The following is a 20,289-nucleotide window of genomic DNA, read 5'->3' on the forward strand; positions in this document are numbered from 1 at the left end:
GCAAACAGGATTATCTACCTCTAGACAGGCTGCCTTGAATATCAAATGCTATACACAAATTCTTTCTCCAGTAGAGAACAAACATTTCAGCTAGTTACTAAAACTCTTACCCCTCCTACCAGGGTGATCTCTGTATTTGAAATCACACTGGGACACTGCAAATGGTAGAACAGTAAAATTAAGATTATCAACATATTAAAAGTTATGCTTTTTCTGTTCATGCTTTGTACTAACCTCTTGGTGTAAATTCTCTGCAGCATCAATTTTTGTAAAAATAATTGCAGGAGCTGCTGTTATTCGAACTGTGAAATCTGTCAGAATTGGAGTCAAAATCGCTCTCCTTTCCTGATGCCGCCTTATGCTAATAAAACAAACAAACAATCTGTTAAACCATTAAATGAAATTACATTATATATTGTTGAGGGGAAAAAGCTTCTTATATTCTTCTTTACATTCAGCACAGGTACCAAACTGCTTCAACACCAGTTTGGCACTTGATTGCTTCCTCAGCATGCATTAAATATCATCATTATAAATCATGTTAATTGCCATCTTGTAGGCAGACTTCTACCTTCATTTCACAGAAAAAGTATGTCTAAATATTTGACTCTTCATCACATCTCCAGGCAGACAAGTTTGATACTGCTTCTTCTACTGTTTAATGAACTATACATAATTATTTGCACAAAGATACAAACTTTATTATCAGCATTTTTCAAACTTGCCTGTGCATGCCCTTCATTTCATAAAAAGCTGTCCTGACGTCTGTACAGTATTTGAATTCATGGTATTCAAAGTCTGTGGTGAAAACATTCTGCACGCAACAACATAACTGACACAAAAATCAAAGACATGAAATATTAAACTAGCACATCCCATGAAACTCAGGGGTTCACACATTAAATTTATAGTAACTATTGCCCACGATGTTTAAAATGCCTTGAAAATTGAGACATGTCAGTCATCTTCAATGCTTCTGTCATCGTTTTTTCTTTGTTGATACCTTTCAATCTAAATATTGCCATTTGCTTGCCAATAATATTCATGCATTAAACTTGATAATTACATTTGTTTTCCAGCTGGGTGTTTGCCTTTGGTTTTTTTTTTCCTTTCTTTTTCTTTCTCTTTTTTTCCTTTTAACCAAATGCTAAGCCTAGAGGCACACCTCTGTTGTAGATGGATCACTAATAGCTTATGACAACACATTCCAAATAGCCAGAATCTTCTGGGTCAGGTCAAATAAACTATTGACACAAAATGCCATCTGAGAGCCTCTGATCAGGGAAAAAAAAAAATGTAACGAGATCAAGATGGTGTTCAGCCCTAAAAGAGGATACAGTTCAAATTCCTGGGAGAACCCTTCTATCAAAATAGGTAATTCTTTTCAGCTAACATCATTTATAGAAATGCTAAATATCTGCATTTCACCAAGGAGAACTCTAAAAAACAGTAAGATGTTTTAGTCCATGGTAAGTTTTCCTATGCTTACAAAATAGAAAGTTATCAACCGTGAAACAATGCCAGCTAAAAGTATACACTAAATTATGCAGATATCTATCATGGTATAAAAGGAAAGACCGAACTACACTGTCACATAGAGGAAAAAATATGTATCTGTGCAGAATTTTTCAGATCTATCTGCATGTCAGTTAGGTATCCCTGTCTTTCCTTTTATATCTCTATCGCCAGTAGTGGACACATGGTGTTTTGGACATCAGCATAAATCGCGCAAGTGAGCCAGGTGCACATACTGTGCAATTAGACAATTAGTCTTTACCATCATCTAGAGCTACCCTTGTTAATGTCATTAAACAATATGGCTGTATGCCTGTCTATGCGGAAAGCTCTGGACTGCATGTGGAATAGGTAATTAAATCTCTTGATTAAGACTGGTATTGATATACACAGTCTAGTAAAGTAATAGTTCTGAAATGGATTCTGTTGAAAAGTAAACAATCTCAAATGATGATGGTTTGTAGGCCAAAAGTTAGGCCAAAAATAAATCCAATAGGTATCATAACGTGACTGTAACGCTGTCAACTTCAAAAGATTCAAAATCCATAGATGACAATTTATTGCTTAGACTATTTTGATGTTCCAAATTCTACTAACAATTTGCATGTGTCCTCAAAACAGGTAGAAAGCACAGTAATCTATAAGGATTATGAACTATCAGACGCAGGTAGGCCTGAAGCCTTTTCAATTCATTATGGGCAACAGCGTACAGAAGTTAACAGCAGATGCTATAGGGCACAGAGCTAGTAATTATTGAGCACAAATCTAATAAACTTGTGCTTCAAATGACCTTCACAAACACTGCCGGGCAGGCTGCAAGCTACTGTATGTAGTATGCAGCATGCTTAAGAGCAAGCCAATTACTGAGCTTGAGAAACCTACCATCTTACATTAAAAGCTTTACCTTCCCGGTCAGCTGTAGTTCTGCTGATCTTTAACAATGTTTTTTAAAGCAAGATTAGTCCAATTAGATCCCCAAATTAAAAAAGCAGAGCCATTAGTGGTTAGTGTACACCTTCAACTGAGAAAATGGCCTTAGATTTTGCAAGTTCTACAAATGTTTCTCTCCATGCCATCACCTTCAGTTTAAATTTAAACCAGATGGCTTTGTATCCAATTCCTACTTCCCCTTTTCAATCGGATGAGACAGAAAAGCTTTTGTTTTTGAGGAAAATGAAAGAACTAAGTAGTAGAACTATTTTATGAAGGAACACACAACTATATATTAGAAAACCCCTATTTGAAGGGGCATAAAAATGCTAGTAAGTACGATTTCAATATACAAAACAGCTGTAGTAGCAAGTTACTCATTGAACCCCAAATGTAAAATTAGCTCTGTTCAATCATTGTTTAAATTATTTTTAAGCTCATATATATTCTCATTTATTAATTTTAAATGCTATTCTAGTAGATAGTACAGTGAATATTAAGGCACATTTTCTGTAATACAGATTGCTTGCTGATTTTTGTTCCTATGTGGTATCCCTGTCCTGCTTCCATATTTCTAGTTGGTGAATTTGAAGTTCAGCCAAATCAAGTATTAGCAAAATAATTGTAAGTACAAACAGAAGGCAAACAGAGCACGGTAAATAATGAATGGGGAGGATATGAGAAAGAGCACAAAAGGAACAAAGAAACAAATTCCACTTTGAATTATTAAGTCTTCCACACTGCACCTAAGTGCACCATTAACTTAACACAGGTGTACGCCACATGAGCTTATGAAAAAACTTGATTGTGAAGAGCGTAATGATGGCTCTATGTCTGCAGCACATTCATTCCATGGTTCATTTATGCATCTGTTATATATTTGTCTTGGAAAAAAAAAGAAAAAGCTAGTACTTTTAGAGATGTTAAAGCAGTTGATCATCTATACTTAAAAGAACAGCACATTTGAAAGACCATATGCTAACACAAAGCAACAAGGCAGCAAAGCAGTTGTGATCAGGCCTGGAAGTGCCTTTTACTCAGTGCTGAATTTGGGCTATATCAGCATGATCACATGAACTCTGGTTATGGCGCACAGATACACACTATAAAAGCATGGGACAAAAATGGTCTTTGTCCTCAAAGGCTTACAATTTAACTATAAGAAAAAATATGCTCACACTCAGGGAACTACAAGGGAACAATTAACATTACCATAGGTAATAATATCTGTACAGTGGCAAATTGAAAGCTATCTTATGAGTTTTTATATTACAGTATAGTAGAACTGAATGTTTTGGAAGGATTTGGAAGAAGACATTGCAATAACTTTGTGAATGTTCACAGGAAATGCTTTTATAACATACAGGTTAGCTTAGATGTAAGCAAGAAAGTGATTCTTTGAAAATTAAATGCGGCAGCCCTGGTAACTGGTATGATGAGGTCTGATAAGCAGTGAGCATAGATGTGTCAAAATAAACGTGAGAAGACATGTAAAGGGAAATGGATAGATACAGGAGTCCGGAAGTACCTTGAAAGCAAAGACATATGTAATAATTAATAAGACAAAAAATGCTGTGGAAAGAATAGAGGAAAAAAGTGAATAATAGAATCTTGTAATCAAAGCAACAACATTTGATTACATCAAATCAAATCATCAGCATTTGATTACATCCTCTCAGAAGCACACTGAAGTTATATGAGCAGGAAGTACTGCCAAAAAGATGATGTTGCACTAATTAAGAGATGTGATGATGTGAGGCTGGATAAGCTGTGAAAATGCACAAGAAGGACTATAACTTGGCCTTCTTATGTGGAAAAAACATAATCAAAACAAACAGAAAACACTGGCCAGTAAGAGCTAAATATAACCTAGATGTGAAACCTGGAAATTAAGCCTTCTTCTTAAATATATTTTTTCTTAATTAATAATACCTTCCTGAATCTAGAGTTTAAGCCCTTATATACTTAAAAAATACACAAGCCAGGAAGCAACTCCTATATTCAATTCATGAATGACCGTAAGTAGCTCATTTATACCATGTAAGTTTACTGTCTACAGAGAGATACATCCTCACAAAGAATTTTGCAACATAGAAAGGTAAAACCCCCAAGTATTAGTGTGGAATAGGCCACAAAATCAAACCATCCTCTAGTAGTGCGAGGCATGCAAAACTAAAGATGTTATGTCGGTTAGCATAATAACTTAGAGCTTTGACTTGCAGGTTTCCCATGTAGTTGCATAAATCAGTTAATCACTGACTCACAAATGTACTAGGATATCTAACTACTAGTAACACCATCATGCCTTAAACCTCCAGCTCCCAGCGGGCAAAACAGTTCACATCCTTTCAGCTCTCTGAGGTGTTGCAAAGACACATTGTGGGACACTGAAACATAGCATCATCATGAGGACTATCTAATGAGCAAAATTAGACAATGAACAAACATACAACATCTGGCTTTACAGAATGGGTATTGTTATATAATTATGGCTCAGTAAAACTAATTTTAATCTTATTAAAAATGCCATGCAATGTTTCTTTGCTGTGGAGTAACAAAATAACATATTCCATCTTACTAAGGCTTTGTACAATATGAACACACCACGACTTCAGGAACAATAGGTACAGGAATTAAAATACAGGAGTGAATATAAATGTATTATTATATAAATGCATTATATTCTAAAAGATCCACAAGGAATGGCCATATTTCCCTACAAATGGATCTACAGATCACTTTTATCTGGTCTTTCTTATTAGAACTTCGCAAACTACACTTCAACTTTCCAAAAAGCATGAAAATGAAAACTATTCAAAGAAAAATCTGTAGGAAACCTTTCTGAGGATCCTTGCAAAGCCAGAGTGGTATTTTGTTCAGTTTTGTACAACAGATCATTGGCTCCCTGACGTACTCAATGAGAGTTGCAGAGAGCTGTTCCAGATGGTGGCATGCCAAGGATAAAACTGTAATGCAGTATATTGCCACACTCAATTCATTACCACACAGAGAAATAATGCTTTTAAGATCAATTAATTTTTTTTTTAAATAGAGTTTATTCAGGCTGCAGGAAGCAGAAGTTGCTGCTGGGAGCTGTAGAAGGATTGTTCAGGGACGGGGGCGAGGCCTCAAGAGAGGATATATTTCTTTATTTCCTTCAGGGCTGTTGTTTTTTCCATTGAGAGGAGGGAGAGGGAGGAGGATATCTGCAAGCTGAAAAAGCAGTTTTCAATCAAGAAAACTTCTTTTGGTTAAGTACTCCCAGTTCCCCACATGCTGTTTGGTAAAGGGAATAAATGTGGACAGGTTTCATTTGTACATAACCTTATTAGAGCTGTCTGACTGTTTCCAGTATTCTTTTTATATATTACCATTAGGGAGCTTTTTATAACATCTACAGTGAAGTATAAACATTTCATAATGGAAAGAGTTATGATTCCCTCATACTCAGTACAGTACAGCATTTGGATGTTTTTTTCTAGGAGACAGCACCCACCCTATCAGAGTGCTCCAGTGCCCCCATTCCTCTTGAGGTGACCTGCAAGGGCACAGGAGGCATCACACCAGCACTTCACAATAGCCCCCTCCCCGAAGAATTTTACACTAAAAACATTAAAATATTCAACACTTAGTCTCAAAGCAGGACTCCTTGCTTTCCAAATTACAATGTAAAAGTAAAAAAAATTCAAACCCATGCAATATTAAGTACTAGAAACACTGAACTCTGAAAAAGTGGTGGGAAAATGTGAAGGATTGACTTTCTGTGTAAAGATTGTTAAAGCATTTAAATGATAAGTTATGTCACAAGCTTTCACATCTGTTCGTATATCCATAGACATTATATTTACAATTATTTGGTTTTCATGCGAATTTTTAAAACAAGTCCAAATTTCAACCCAGTAGGCTAAATTATAATATAGCTTTTTTGACAGGTTTTAGAACTTTTATTAAAAACAAAATTACAGTAATGCTTTTAGGACTAGGAATATTTTTCTGTAAAGTAACTGTATGAAATACATGGATATAGGTTGGATTCCATACTGCACCACACAGCACCTAAGAATTAAAAAATGATGGAAACAGATCTCAAAAAAGAATCTTAAAACCCAGTGAACCTAATAAACCATAACACTGGGCCTAAACCATAAGTAAAACCAACAGAAATATATTAAAACCAAACAAAGAAATTAACCCTAAAATAACTCGGTAAAAATAATTCATTATGTTCCAGGTTAAACATGTCCAAGGAACTTAAAGAATTAAAAAAGAAAACGGTATCACAAATAGGTGAAAGAATAAAGCTTCTGTGACAGTTGCAGGAAATCTTAAGATAAACTTCATCCTGGAAACACTAAGCACGATGTAAAACACCATCCAGCTACCCTCTTGGTGCATGCTGGAAATATCTCAGTGGATAGCAGAGTTCAATGTAGGTTCTTCCAGTTCTCAGCACACCACTTCCACAGATCATAAAATAAACCCAGATGCAGCAAAACTGACTGCCAACTAAAAGGCAAAAATGCAAACATCCTGAAAAAGAACTGTTGTAAATGTGTAAAATTTTAAGCCAAAAGGATGAGAAAACACTCATAGTTCTCTTTAAACAATTTCAAGCTGGAATTAAAATACTGTATTGCATACCACAAAGGGAAAGCTAATTACAACTGAGAGAGATTAAAACCCAAGTAGAAGATTCATTCAAAAGCAATTTCAAAGCAAACATACTTGTTTGTCAAATATATTTTAATAAAAGTTTATTTTGGACATTTACTGAGGAAAAGAAGAATGCACAAGCAGTTATAAAAAAAAAAAAAAAAAAAGAGAACTCAGATTATCTGCAATAGCTGTTTCCCTTATCTTAATAGCTGTTCAGGGATCCCATCAAATTTCCTATTCAAATCTATTAACCACAAAGCTCAGACCAAAGTGTGCTGGCAATACGATTCCAGTCACCAATGGGAAGGAAAAGGAAAGACAATTCCTCAGTGGCTGGTTTTGCTCAGTTAGCTCAACTCTCTCCTTGGGAGATTGTTATCTTTTAAGAAATGCCGGTGGCTCTACACTATTCTGTGAGAAAGAACTTCATGGGCAACCTGCCCAACATCGAGGCCCAAGTAGAAGGTCATAACGTATTTTTTCCAAGACTGAGAATTTAAAAGAAAATTCTCCATCGAATTACATTAGCTAAAAAAAGGAAATAAATTGTTAAAAGACGGGAAAGAAGCAGGTGATCCTGTAAATTAAGAACAGATATCATTACTCTATTTAAATTTTTATCTGTACTCATGTCACTCCATGTGGTTTTATCATTACTTTTGTTAGATCTGCTTTTCCTGCTGTTTTTCAGTGACAAAGTGGAATTCATTCTTGATCACATCTTTTTCCTGCATACGCTCCTCCAGAGTGAGCTTATTTGCTCTCTTGGTGATTCATAAACACAACACTTACAAAGCTCAGTCTGCCTGCCATCCTCAGGTAGCTTCTTCTGCTACAGCTTGCCACACTTTCAGAAAAATCTCTGAGTCCTCATGTCTCCCACCTTTCTTCGAAAATTAAACCAGGAATAGTTCAATTTTTGTCTTTCCTTATGATTCTGCCTGTTTTTTTGTATCACTTTTAGGAACACATCCCTTGATTCAACTATCTTAAGAACCATGAAATGACGCACGCATTTCATAAAATAGTATTGGTTTTGTATGAATTAGATATAAAGGTCTTTTAAATGAAAATGAATAAATGTGTGGGCAGACATCTTCTAGCAGAAATGCTTCTAAATCCCCAAAATTACTTCTGAAAGCCCGATCTTGGCCATCAGATATTATTCCAGTCAGGTTAAAGAGAGAACTTCAACTGCTACACAGTCTATAAAAATTAGTTTCAAACAACCTGTATGAATTTTTAAGTATAAAAAATATATTAAAATTACAGAAAAATTTTCAAAATTTCACAAATTCAGGTTTTAAATTGGTTATTAAAAAATATTAAAATTTAGAATACTGTGCAAGTGTATTTTAATGCTTTATCTTTCAATCCTGTTTAGATAGAGGGTGGGGCTTTGCATGCACGTATCATACAATACACATTCTCAAAACTCATCTGATTTTACTTGCAGAAGTGTAAATACCAGTTCAGAACCAGCTCAGAAATGTCCACGCTGGTTTCCTCAAGCTTTGTAAAAATACATACAAAATAAATTAAAAAAAAACACAACCCAAAATAAATCCAAAACCTCCCATTGCTTGTAGACTGAGAAGCTGAAGTCTCAGCCTCTGAGATTACTTTTACAGATGTACAGTAAGCCACTTAGCGCTTATAATGGAAACAAATAACAACTAGACAGTGACTGAAGTGTAACAATAATAGTAATGTGCATTGCAAATTTAGAATACAAAACTCCATGGAAACGTGTTTGTGTAATCTACAACAAAACCAATACAGAATTATCTGATTCAGATATGCTGCAAATGGTACCCGCAGTGCTGGTGCTATGTAATTCTGGAAAAGAATAAATTAAAAAACCTTCTTACCTGCTGGCCATGTTCCATTCAAGTGCTGGATTTTGAGAATTTCTTTCACTCTCTGTCAAAACCCCTCCTTTTCCATTTTCCTTCTCTGGTTTCAACTGATTCCAATGAGCAGTACCAATGTTTATAGACTGAAGATCTATTTGGTACTGTCTGTCTTCAACCTCTGATCCAGGGTCTCGAAGTATTCCTAGATTCAGTGCTTTTCTGTAATGCCAAAGGGACAAAAAATTTTTAAGAAAGGAAAAATAAATCAGCAGCAAAGATCAAAATCAGATCAATCTGATACACATTAAGATACAAAGTTAAGAAAAGTAAGGCATCAATTTTGTCATTCTTGATTACAAATAAGCATTATTTTAAGCCTAGATCTTCAGAAGTATCCAGCTGCCTCTTTCCTATGGAATTCAGTGGGAGCATGCAAATAAATATATTTCAAAATTTAGCCAGAGCCACCAAAATTGATACGACTTCAACCCACTGAATTTACTGCACTTTCAACTGGGTTCATATGAGCAGCCTTAAGGGGAAGCAAGATTAATTCTTATCTACTGAATAGATAGAGGATGTCACACTCGTGTCATCAAAGAGAACTGCAACATATCAGTATCACAAACAAATTTATTGTGAGACAATTGTTGCACTATTCAAATTTATTAAAAGAATAAAAATTAAAAAAAAAACATTCCAAGATGATGGATCTTTTTAACGTGGAATCTCAGTACAGTTCTTTGTTATTAAAATACTTACATGTGAGGAAAAAGCATTTCTGAGTGAACCACATTACTTGCGGATTCTTCTAAATTCTTGGGAAATTGTTATGCCCAACTTCAACAAAATATTCAAGAGCTACTGAATGAGTGGAAGCTGGTGAGACCATTTGGTTTTACCAGTACCAGAGGAGTCTCCTACTACCATTTGTCTTTTGCTAATAAGCAATAGTAAATCTTTCAAAAAATTTTCCTGCCTTTTCTACATGGGGAACAATACAGCTTTATGTGCACTGCTCACTTGATATTACAATAAAAATACACAATTGATCTAGTCACTGTTTTTCAAAACAAGGGAATAAGGGTATCTTAGTTATTATTTGCTTTGAATCTCTGATCACATCAAATTTCAATCTATTTTTATGGATCTCATACATCCCAGTGAAGTTTAAGCTTCTTATTTGCAGATGCCATCCAATCTACTGTTCTACTTTAGGTTGTTGTCTTATGCCAGAATAGTTATTTAGTATATAACTGCTGTCTCCACAGAGAATTTAATAATTCTGCAGTTTGGTTAATTATTGATGCTAACAAGCAAACAATAAATAAGGTTTAAAGCAGCACATCTCAACCTGTGATGCATGCATTGCATGCGACCTATATGTGCAGGTATGCAATCGATTTCAAGGTGCAATCCCAATGCAGTCCAAATCCAAACATGGTTGAAACTGCTGATACCACCACATTGTCACTAATGGAGTAGGCTAGCAATTAAGAAAATTCAGTAATTAATCGTATCTACCTACAGAGTCATGTGAATGGCAGGAAAGCCGTTTTGATCACATCATTCCTGGTGAGGCACTGTGATGGCATTGTTCAGTAGCTCTAAGAACTTCCTTATATGCTTAGCAAAAATACACTGAAAATCTGTTATGTCAGTAGTGCTATTTCAAAATTAAATGTGGTTTCTTAAAACTCAAGAATGTGTTTGTCAACTTTCCACATACAGAGATCTAACCACAACAACTGTGTCGTCTATTATTCTTTCTAGGCATTATTTCATCAATTTGAATGCAATTCTTTAAAAAACAAAACAAAACACACAAAAAAGACCCACAGATTATTGTATGACACAGTGACTATTCTCATAAGTTTTCTAAGACAAGTAAATATTATGTGGTTTTTTTTAAATATTACTGAAAATAAGGAAAGATGTACTTATTTTATGAAATCTATGAAGTATGTAATGAAATGAAAGTATGCAATGCAATGAAGTATGAAGTATGCAATGAAGTATGTAATGTAATGAAGTACTTAAAATACAGAATATGATACTAATTTCACCTGCATAACGAATGCTTCTCTCCTGTACTCGAGCATAAAGAATCCTTTCCATTTGTTTTATTTATAAGCAGTTTAATAACATACATTAACCTGCACTTGGCACTATATTCCTGAGGCTTGCTCAGCACAACCACAACCTTGTGAAGCAAATTCTTCAAGCAAAATGTTGTTGTAAGTGCCAACCTGTGACACTCATCATTGTGACACTGGCTTTCTCCCCTCATAAATTTACTTTTTTAAATATAAATCACAATGAAGTTAGTCTTTGACACACATATTTAGATGCAGCAAAGGTACTATTCAGATACAAGGTACTAGTGTACTGCACTGCTAATATAAGGTTTATCTGTCTATTAGAACTTTTCTGATTCAATCCAATCAATTCTGTAGAATCTCAGGGACTGGCTGTTTGTACCGATTTGCGTTATCACAGCCTAATACCTTCCCACTAGCATAAAACCTGCATTTTCATGCTCTTTTTCATTCTCTTCTTCCCTCTCTACTATCAATGATCTCCTATATACAATACAAAACTCTTCCCCTGATCTTTTAGATACACCATTGAAACCCAAGCAAAAAATTTCTGTTTCTAGAGATTATCCCTTTCAAGATACACATTTTATGCATATGCGTAAAATACGAGGAATAGCTACTAATGCCTTGATGTTTCAACTAATCCAATTATTGCTTTCTTGGGAAGTACATCCAGCCAGTTTTATACAAGGATCAAAATTTCCCAAAGAAATTATATACATACAGTCATTTACATTAACACTAATTTCTGGTTTTCCATATCAACTATTTTCGTTAAGTATGCCACCAACTTATTAGTTGTATACTTCCTAGGTGGTTGAAAGTAAGTTAAACCACAACAGAATTGGCCTAATCTTAAGCATACATGCTGTGTAGGAACTATTCAGCTTTCAAAATCCTTTCGGCAAATAAAACCAGGGAAACAGAGTAAGCCAAATTCATTACTTTTCTACCCCTAGCATAAACACTGTTTTACAGATGAAATGTACCATGGGGGTTATGATTTCAATTGCTTGGTTATGATTTCAATTGCTTCCTCCTTCTGTAAGTAATTTCACTGTCCCACCTGAACCTTTCAGCAGGTGATGTAGAACACAACAGTTCTTTTGGCTAACTACTTTGTGCCCTTTATTTGACAAGTTTTATCAACTGCAACTATTGAGTCATACAGATATTTACTTTCACCCGAAACCATTTTAAAAAGGTCTGATTTCACTGAGCTATCATATTGCAAGAGAAAACAAATTTGGTTTTGAACATAAGAAGAAATTTGGAGAACTGAATTCAATGGTTTGTGCCTACTTTGCACATGTATCTGATGCTGTCTCAAAAGGAACAGAAAATGTTGGCTTGGTCAGAACTTGAGATGACAAATCTAACTTGTGCACAAGAAGGTTTGAGACAAGGGCAGAACTCCTGTGGGCCTGCAGGACATATTTCCCTCTCCCTAAGGCTAGAACATGAGAAAGGAAAATAGGAGTGCCAGATTTCATTCCTATTCTCTCTAAACTCGCTTATTATGTGACTAAGCAGCAAAATCAACTTCTTCAACAGTTTACTCATATATATTGCAGGCACAAAGCCAATACGATGCTGTGAATATGATTAATTGCATAGAAAACATTTTGAGATCATCTGATATACAGTGCTATAAGAATGCAAATACATAAAAACACGTATAAAAATTAACTATTGCAATTTTCTATCAAGATACAATTCTTATTTTGAAACCTAGTAGGTACATATTCAAAGTTAAAAATAACAACACCCCCCTGCACCCTTTTATTACAGTGCTGGTGCCAGGTGGGTGTTACTATGATTCCATTTGCTACCCATTTAGGAAGGTCAGATTTTAGTGAACCGGACCACACCAAGGTCAGGACTGGTAGCACTACCTTGATCATATAAAAGCTACTAAACACATGAAAGGAATCACAGTAGATCACACATCAAACATTTTGGCTGTATGCTTCCTTCCCCTAGTCCTACGGGCAGGAAATGCTCTACATATCCTGTGAGGTGACCAGACATTTAAAAGTAGCCCTTTGCTCAAAAGGCTTTGGTACAGTAACTGCCTGCAAAGAAGCTGAAGAACTTTGGAAGAACAGTTGTTTTCCAGTTGTATCTGGAAGACAGTATGAATGATCCCTATGATGATAAGGTATGCTATGGTAAACTATAAAGTAATTTCAGTCTCCCTCTCTCGAAAAAAAGCCATAAAATGAAACAAAGCTGAAGCTTGCAGCTGTGCATGTAGATGTCATCTGTTTAATTACTTTTGTAATTTTATTGTTTAAATTCCTCAGCAAAAATAACAGCATGAGCAAGTCTGAACTTTCAAAGATCAGTTTTTCATTTTTATACTGTTTAACGTTTAGACAGTTTGAGAAATATCATTATAGCTTTGAAGCATTCAATAAAATTCAGGGAGCATAGTATAAATATACAGTTGACAGACTGTATAAACGATAAGTACGCACAATTCCAAAGGAAGGTCTGTATGATATTTTTGGATGCCAAATGCGTCTAGAAAAAACAAGTGGAGTAGAGTTTCCTTAAACAGAGTCAGTGAGAAGAGAGCTTGAAGAGCTTAAATGGGTGGAGGGGAAATGGGGGGGGGGGGTGTGTGTGTTAGGAAAAAAAGCCAGAATACAAGATAACCATAATCTTTTATGCTTTTGTTTCATGGTAGAAATAATTTCACCTCAAAATTTTATGCTCTTCAACAATGAAAGGTCTCTTCTTTTGATTTTTCAAATATTTCACGTGTACTTGGTTTACAACAGAGCTAAGGTAAATAATGTGATTTTTCCCATTGCTTTCATCCTGTATTTTACTTTGTTTTAACTGATTTACCTAGTTTAGTGGTACAATACCTCAGTCTTTTCAGATGTTGTATAATTTCATCTGGAAATACCGAGGTTGAGTTCCACTGAACAGTCTTCACATTTGATGTATAGAATTTCTTCCAATGGTGTGGTACAACCTGGTAGAATGGCACAAGCTAGAAGACATGATGTCCACAGTGCGTTTGATAAGCTGACATGGGACAGGATTTCTTTTTGCTGTTGTGTCAGTATATCAAACTCATACCTGGACATCAGTCAAATTCTATACAAAGTTGAACAGAAATAAATACCAGCTTCCCTTTATATTAAACAGTATGTACTGATGCATATTTTCAGGATGTGTGTATTTGTAATAGATGATGTTTATAGCATAGATAATACAACAAGAAACTACTCTAAAATATGAATGTTTCACTTTCCAAGTCAATTTACTTGGAAAGTTAATTTAATCTTACTTTAAGTAAGTTTAATTTAATCTTTGGCACTGACTAAAACAGCTTCTCAAGATGTATTTTCCAGTTGTATTTTCTTTTTCCAGAATTACTGTATCAATAACAGCAAGATGGAACCATTTTTAAAACACTGTATATGATATTTTAAAATATGTCAATAACAAGGTCTTTAAAAATTACCTCTAGTTCTTCTTTTCTGAAGTCCTTGCACTGCTTTTTCCATTTAAATATCACTGGGAAACTGCCCTAGTAGAAAACCCAGTTTATATTCATTATGAAATATATTACCTTTCATGTCAAAACCAGTATTTTGTCTTCCTTAAAGCTCCACTATACTATTATTAATGGCACTCCCAAATTCAGTATGAAACCATACCTAACAAGACATATTGAAGGGGAGTTTACTTCTAAATACACTTTTGAAGAGGGGAAAAAAAGGAAAGAAAAAATGCGTAAATGAATTTCTTAGTTTACTCTCAGTGATTCTTAGGACTGCAAAAGGCAGAAATTATTCTTGTTCATAACAAAATAAGAGATACACTGAATAATGTGTATTTCACATTTACACCAGAGAACTTTAGAAAGGAAGTAAAAAACAAGTGACTGTTTGATTACCCAATTCAGAAGATTATAAATTTACTCCCAAAACACAATTAGCTACTTGAGAAATCCAGATTTGCCTGAATGCTGAATTTTTTTCACGATAGAACAATATTTTCACAGACATTCATTGTTTTCCTACTTTCTTCCTAGTTCAGTTGCAAATCAACTGGTTTCTCAAGATACTGATGCATACATGAAAGTCAACTTGGTTTGATAATTGCCACAGTCTCCTCTTCAGAGGCATGTCTGCATAATAATCACATCTACTGTATCGTATTTTGAGGCAAGGAACTTCCAGACTCCCAGTCCTTTCTCATTTTAAAAGACATTATAGCTCCCTAAAATTAATTTTCCTGAAAATGCCTCTTGAATATTTTTGTACCTGTAAGTCTGAATTATAGTTTTGAGTTCACATGTCTGCAGGCAGAATCTCTTGCTACACAGACAGAAGCTAACAAACAGGCAAGATCTGTTACACAGAAAATGATTCTTCCACTTTCCAGTTTAGCTGTTTCTAGAAGAAAGTTACTACCAACTACATATTAATAAGCATTCTCAGTTTGCTTAGTGTAAATGCAAGCACACTCATTTTAATTCTTAAAGGAATGAAGGGGTGAAAAGCAACTGTTCACGCTGGTCTTTCTCTTCTTTTTATAAAATATTACAACTTGAACAATCAAGGTGGTGTTACTAATACAGCACAAAATTAATTTCTTTGGTAGGTTACCTCCTTCTTTTGCTTAGAGAATTATTCTTGAACATAATGAAGTACAGAGTGCTCTCACACTCCCTTTTCTTGCATTATTCTTTACTGGATTTTTATAGGTTTCTTGTCAACTGACTGAGAACCAGATGAAGCATAGTACCCAAGCTTTCCAGCTTCCCTACAATCTGTTACAGTTTTTTCTTCTCAGAAAAAGCTTAGAAACATCCATCTCTTTCCTTATGAAAGTAAAATACCCTCCTGAACAAACCAGTTCCCCACCACTATTTTCCAGTTTGTTCTGGAATCACAGGAGGACTGAAGCAGAGGAAGAAAGTGCTCCACTACAGTATACTTTGTGGAGATTATGGTATACCTTTTGATGGTATTTCACCAGTTCTTTTAGGGACTTAAGGTAAAGCTGTTAGGTATGTTATTACTAGAGACTTCATCTCCTCCTTAATATATCCTTCCTCAAAAAATCTGTGAGTCACACCTAGAAATCAAGAACATTCCCCTTGACTTACAACCATTAGAGAAAGTTTTCAAGAACTAACAACTTTGACAACGGGTGAAAACTTCCACAGAGAAATCTAGGAAGGCTTTCTACCAGAAGCAAGGGACTAAAGCTATTGACGAGTATTCTGCACATCACTGAAAGGACTGGGTTTTTTTCCAAACTTCTTTAATTAATTTCATGAAACATGCAGAAGATATGGAAGGATGCCGCGGAACTTCAAGAGATATCTGCTTGAAAGTTCAGTTTACAAAGAAATCCTGATGCATATATTCTCATCTTAAAGTCTGTAACAAAGCTATGACTACAAGCCACACATTTTGAGTCCTATCCTTACAGTTTTAAGCCCACTAATTCCTCCATATTATTAAATACAGTTACTGCAACTTAAATGTACAAATAATTATTTCAGATTGAACTGACTGTATCTTTTAGTTTCTTCTATAAGGAAAAATAAATTGGTAGCTTTTGTTTTAAAAGGATGCTATACTGCTAAATCTTAAATTGTGATACCAATATATTGAACTTTGTGAAAGTATACTTCTACATGCACACAGATGCACCACTTTAAAGGGGTTATTTCTGTAAAGGTTTTTTAACATATTTAGAATATGCATTAAAAGATGAAGAAAACAAATGAAACCTGTTAGGAAATTGACCTCAAAATTCATTGTTAGGACAAAAAGTATAAAAGACGTAAAAATTTTGGGAGAACCAGAAAGAACAAGTAAAGGACACGAAAAAATAGGCAGAGATCAAACTCAAGAGGATTCTCACTCATTTTAAACTGTTGTTCAGGTAACTTTTAGTGGCAGGAGACAACATATGCTTAGAAACCTACACCGTGCCACAGGAAGCCATAAAATACACCACTGCTTTTGTAAACATTAAAGCCTTCACACTAAATTGGATAAAGCCTACTATTCAGCATGTAAACAGAGCTTGTTAGAGATGCTTTTTAACAGAGGTTTTAAGTAATCTCTGCTTACAGGGCAATACCTGGCAAGAGTCATCCTCATAAACTCAAAATACACTGTGTATTCACACTGACCACGAAAACTACAAATTCCAATGTCAAGTAGTTCAACCTACTCCATGAGGCACCGAAAACATAGAAACAGCGCTGGTTATGAAGAAAACTCAAGAGTGTTGTTTTCTGCCTGGAGCTAAACAAAAATATGCAAGGACACTACACAGATACTAACACACACACAAATACCCAGCTCACTACACTGCCCATTTGAGAAACAGCAAATTCTATCATCTGTGGTTAGTTTGAGTCCAGTTTACTAAAGTTCCTTAATTTTTTTATGAGCTGCAATGTGTAAAGAATACAATATGTAGGTTTAAAATATCATTTTTAGAAAGCAAATTGTACAACACTTCTTGTTACATAATGTATCAGGCACTTTTTTGATTATGCCAAGAACATGGAAAATCAACCACTGAATGCTGTCTGAAGAATAAAGTGCATTGAAAGAAAGCCTGAGCCAACACATACCAGAGAATTGCATCCCTCTGAATTTTTCCTGAATATATATGCACACATATATCCAAACTTAAATTGGGAAACATAACCACTTCAGATTTACTTTGCAGGTGGATTTGCTGATCTGCAAGCTTCTTCCTGTTCCTTGGAAAACTGTGACATAGAAAAATTACATGATACTATTCAATAGTTAAATAACTTTGGTTATCAGGAAGAGTTCAAATCTGTTCTGTCCCTGTCCTGCATTTACAGGATGTATCTATGTATAGATACTCCTACATTCTATTTGTACCACCTCCACACTTGTTTATTTTTCATTTCAGGACATAGACCGTCACTCTAGAAAATGAAGTATCTGTGATTTATGCCAACCACTGACATTGAATCATCATCTCTATGGAGATGCCTGATATTATCTCTGTATTTTATTACTCTCAACATGCACTTGTGTTTGCCATTAACATACCAATGTTAGCCATTGCCTTCTCACAGGAAACAAAAACCCTAACAACAAAAAGCATCAGAGGGCATGAAAAATGTCCTTAGAGGCTGAAAAATACTACATATAACTTTGCGTCCTACAGCTAATAAGCACCCTAAGAATATGAACCAGTCCTAAAAGAAAAAGTAGTGATGGATTCAGATCTTTAAGGAAAAAAAAATAAATATTCTGAAACTCAACATAAACACTGCACATAACGTTTTAATCTGGTTTTAATCTGGTTCCTTTTTTTTACTGCAGCATAATCAGCTGGAGCAATTATGCTGCTGTAAATAATGGGTGATAGATAGTGTGCACAGTGAAAGCTTAAACAGAAGAAACATTAAGCGTGACTTCTAACTGTACCTAAGGTGACTGAATGCTAAGCTACATTGAAAAATTAGTAAGGGCAAGGACTCATGCTCACTTAAACAATACAATTTGATTTGTTCAGGATAACAGTAACAAGGACTTAATTTTGCCATGGAAATTTTGAATAGCATCCCATACAGAAATATACCCAAATAACATGTAACTATTCTGTATATTTCTGATAATCCTTTCTGTTAAATAACTGAAAAATGAATTAGGAATACTCAAAAACATTAAATGGCAAAGAGACACTCGCAAACAGTTTTGCAAAAGAAAGAAATCTATCCAAAAAGTAGTTTTAAGAACTGTGGTATGAATTTGCCATAGATAAAACCCTGTGAGGGACATCAGAGAACCCACAAATATTTACGGAATGAACCACAATCTGTATACAGAAGTTAACAAATGTCTCATTACAAATGGGATATTGTTTTCCCAGTAACAGAAGCACACAACTTGCATTATATTTACCTTGAGATGCTGTTATAGTAAAAAATGGTACAAATTAAAAACATCTGCTTTATATATTACTGGAAAATGCTTTTCAACAAACAAAATATTTGATGAAACCGAATCTAATAAAACTTACATTTACTCACAAGCAGTTAAGAAGAAAACTGCATAGAATAGTAAGTTTTTTAAAGCTTTACCAAATTATTTTAGGAGAAATTTCTTATCACAGCCAAGACTTCTGGATGTTAATTTTTATTATTAGGAACATTTGTTACTGAAAAGTAATCTTGATATGTAGATTTATTTTAGGAATCAGCAAAGGAAACCCTGGGAAGGAACTATTAGGAATTTGTGTAAAGTAACTAAACAATACTTAAGTAACTTGTATAGGGGAAGCACTCCAACTCTTAAAATGGCATTAATTCCTAAGGATTAAGTAATTATATTCTCCCACACCTCCCCTCATTCCTTGTTCCCCCAACTAACGGGCAGACTATAAACCTACTTAGTTAGAAAAAAAATAAATTAAAGGGAGGCAACGTGAAAGAAGAAATGTAAAAACGTCAATAATGTTCCCTTATAATATAAAACATACAACACAACTCACATTAAAAAAAAACCTCCAGCTTTGAGATTACCTTTTATTTTCCATTTTTTACAGCTTACCTGAAATATTTCTCATTGCATTCATGTTGCTCAGTACGTAAACTGTGTAATGTATCCTGGGATTTTTAAATGATATTTAATGTCTTTGTGCCTTTTTTTGCTTACCTTTTTAAACTGTTACACTCTGTTTAATAATATTAATGCTGAATCTGAGAACTTTATTAAAATTCTTAGTTCAAAGTGTCAGATTCTGTACTGTGTTTCAAAAGCCCAAAGCATGATGGCATATTAAGCTGATTCAAATCCAGGCTGCTGCAACTCTACTTTTTTGGTAGGGCTAATCCTTGTGTACCTATACAATAAACAAGCTCAGGGCAACGACCTGACTGAAGAAAATTACCTGATGCCCCAAAATTTTTCAGTTCTTTCTGCTCCCTCAGCCAGCACAATATACACAAGTTCTACCAGCCACACCATGGAGCTGCACAGAGAAGGTCTTAGAACAGCTTGACTTTAGATTTGTAACATAGGTGCCATCGTTACTGTTCAAGGAACACCGTGCCTAAAGTAACATTAAAAATCAACATTTACATCCACTCCACTCTGGGCTGACACAAGGAAACCGAGGGCCATGCCTTATTCCTTTAGCCCCTTCACTGGGCACGGCCAGTCTGCACATCACTTGCTTTGGTGCAAAAGGGTGAGCTG

General features: G+C 34.9%; 1 protein-coding gene across 6 annotated transcripts in view; it reads right to left on the minus strand.

Moving 5' to 3' along the window:
- The window catches only part of VPS13B (vacuolar protein sorting 13 homolog B), a 439,608-nt gene that overhangs the window by 154,331 nt on the left and 264,988 nt on the right, over positions 1–20,289 (minus strand). For all 6 annotated transcript variants that reach the window (XM_061448008.1, XM_061448010.1, XM_061448006.1 and 3 more), the window contains 2 exons: positions 8,973–9,176; positions 235–361 (listed from right to left, as the gene is read on the minus strand). In XM_061448008.1, the coding sequence (XP_061303992.1) occupies positions 235–361; positions 8,973–9,176 (331 nt within the window). The remainder of the gene's footprint in view (positions 1–234; positions 362–8,972; positions 9,177–20,289) is intronic.

This window comes from Pezoporus flaviventris, unplaced genomic scaffold, assembly GCF_033815535.1.
Source record: "Pezoporus flaviventris isolate CSIRO_AGI_PZ_B2104156 unplaced genomic scaffold, CSIRO_AGI_Pfla_v1 ptg000007l, whole genome shotgun sequence".
In the NCBI taxonomy this organism is placed as follows: Eukaryota; Metazoa; Chordata; class Aves; order Psittaciformes; family Psittacidae; genus Pezoporus; species Pezoporus flaviventris.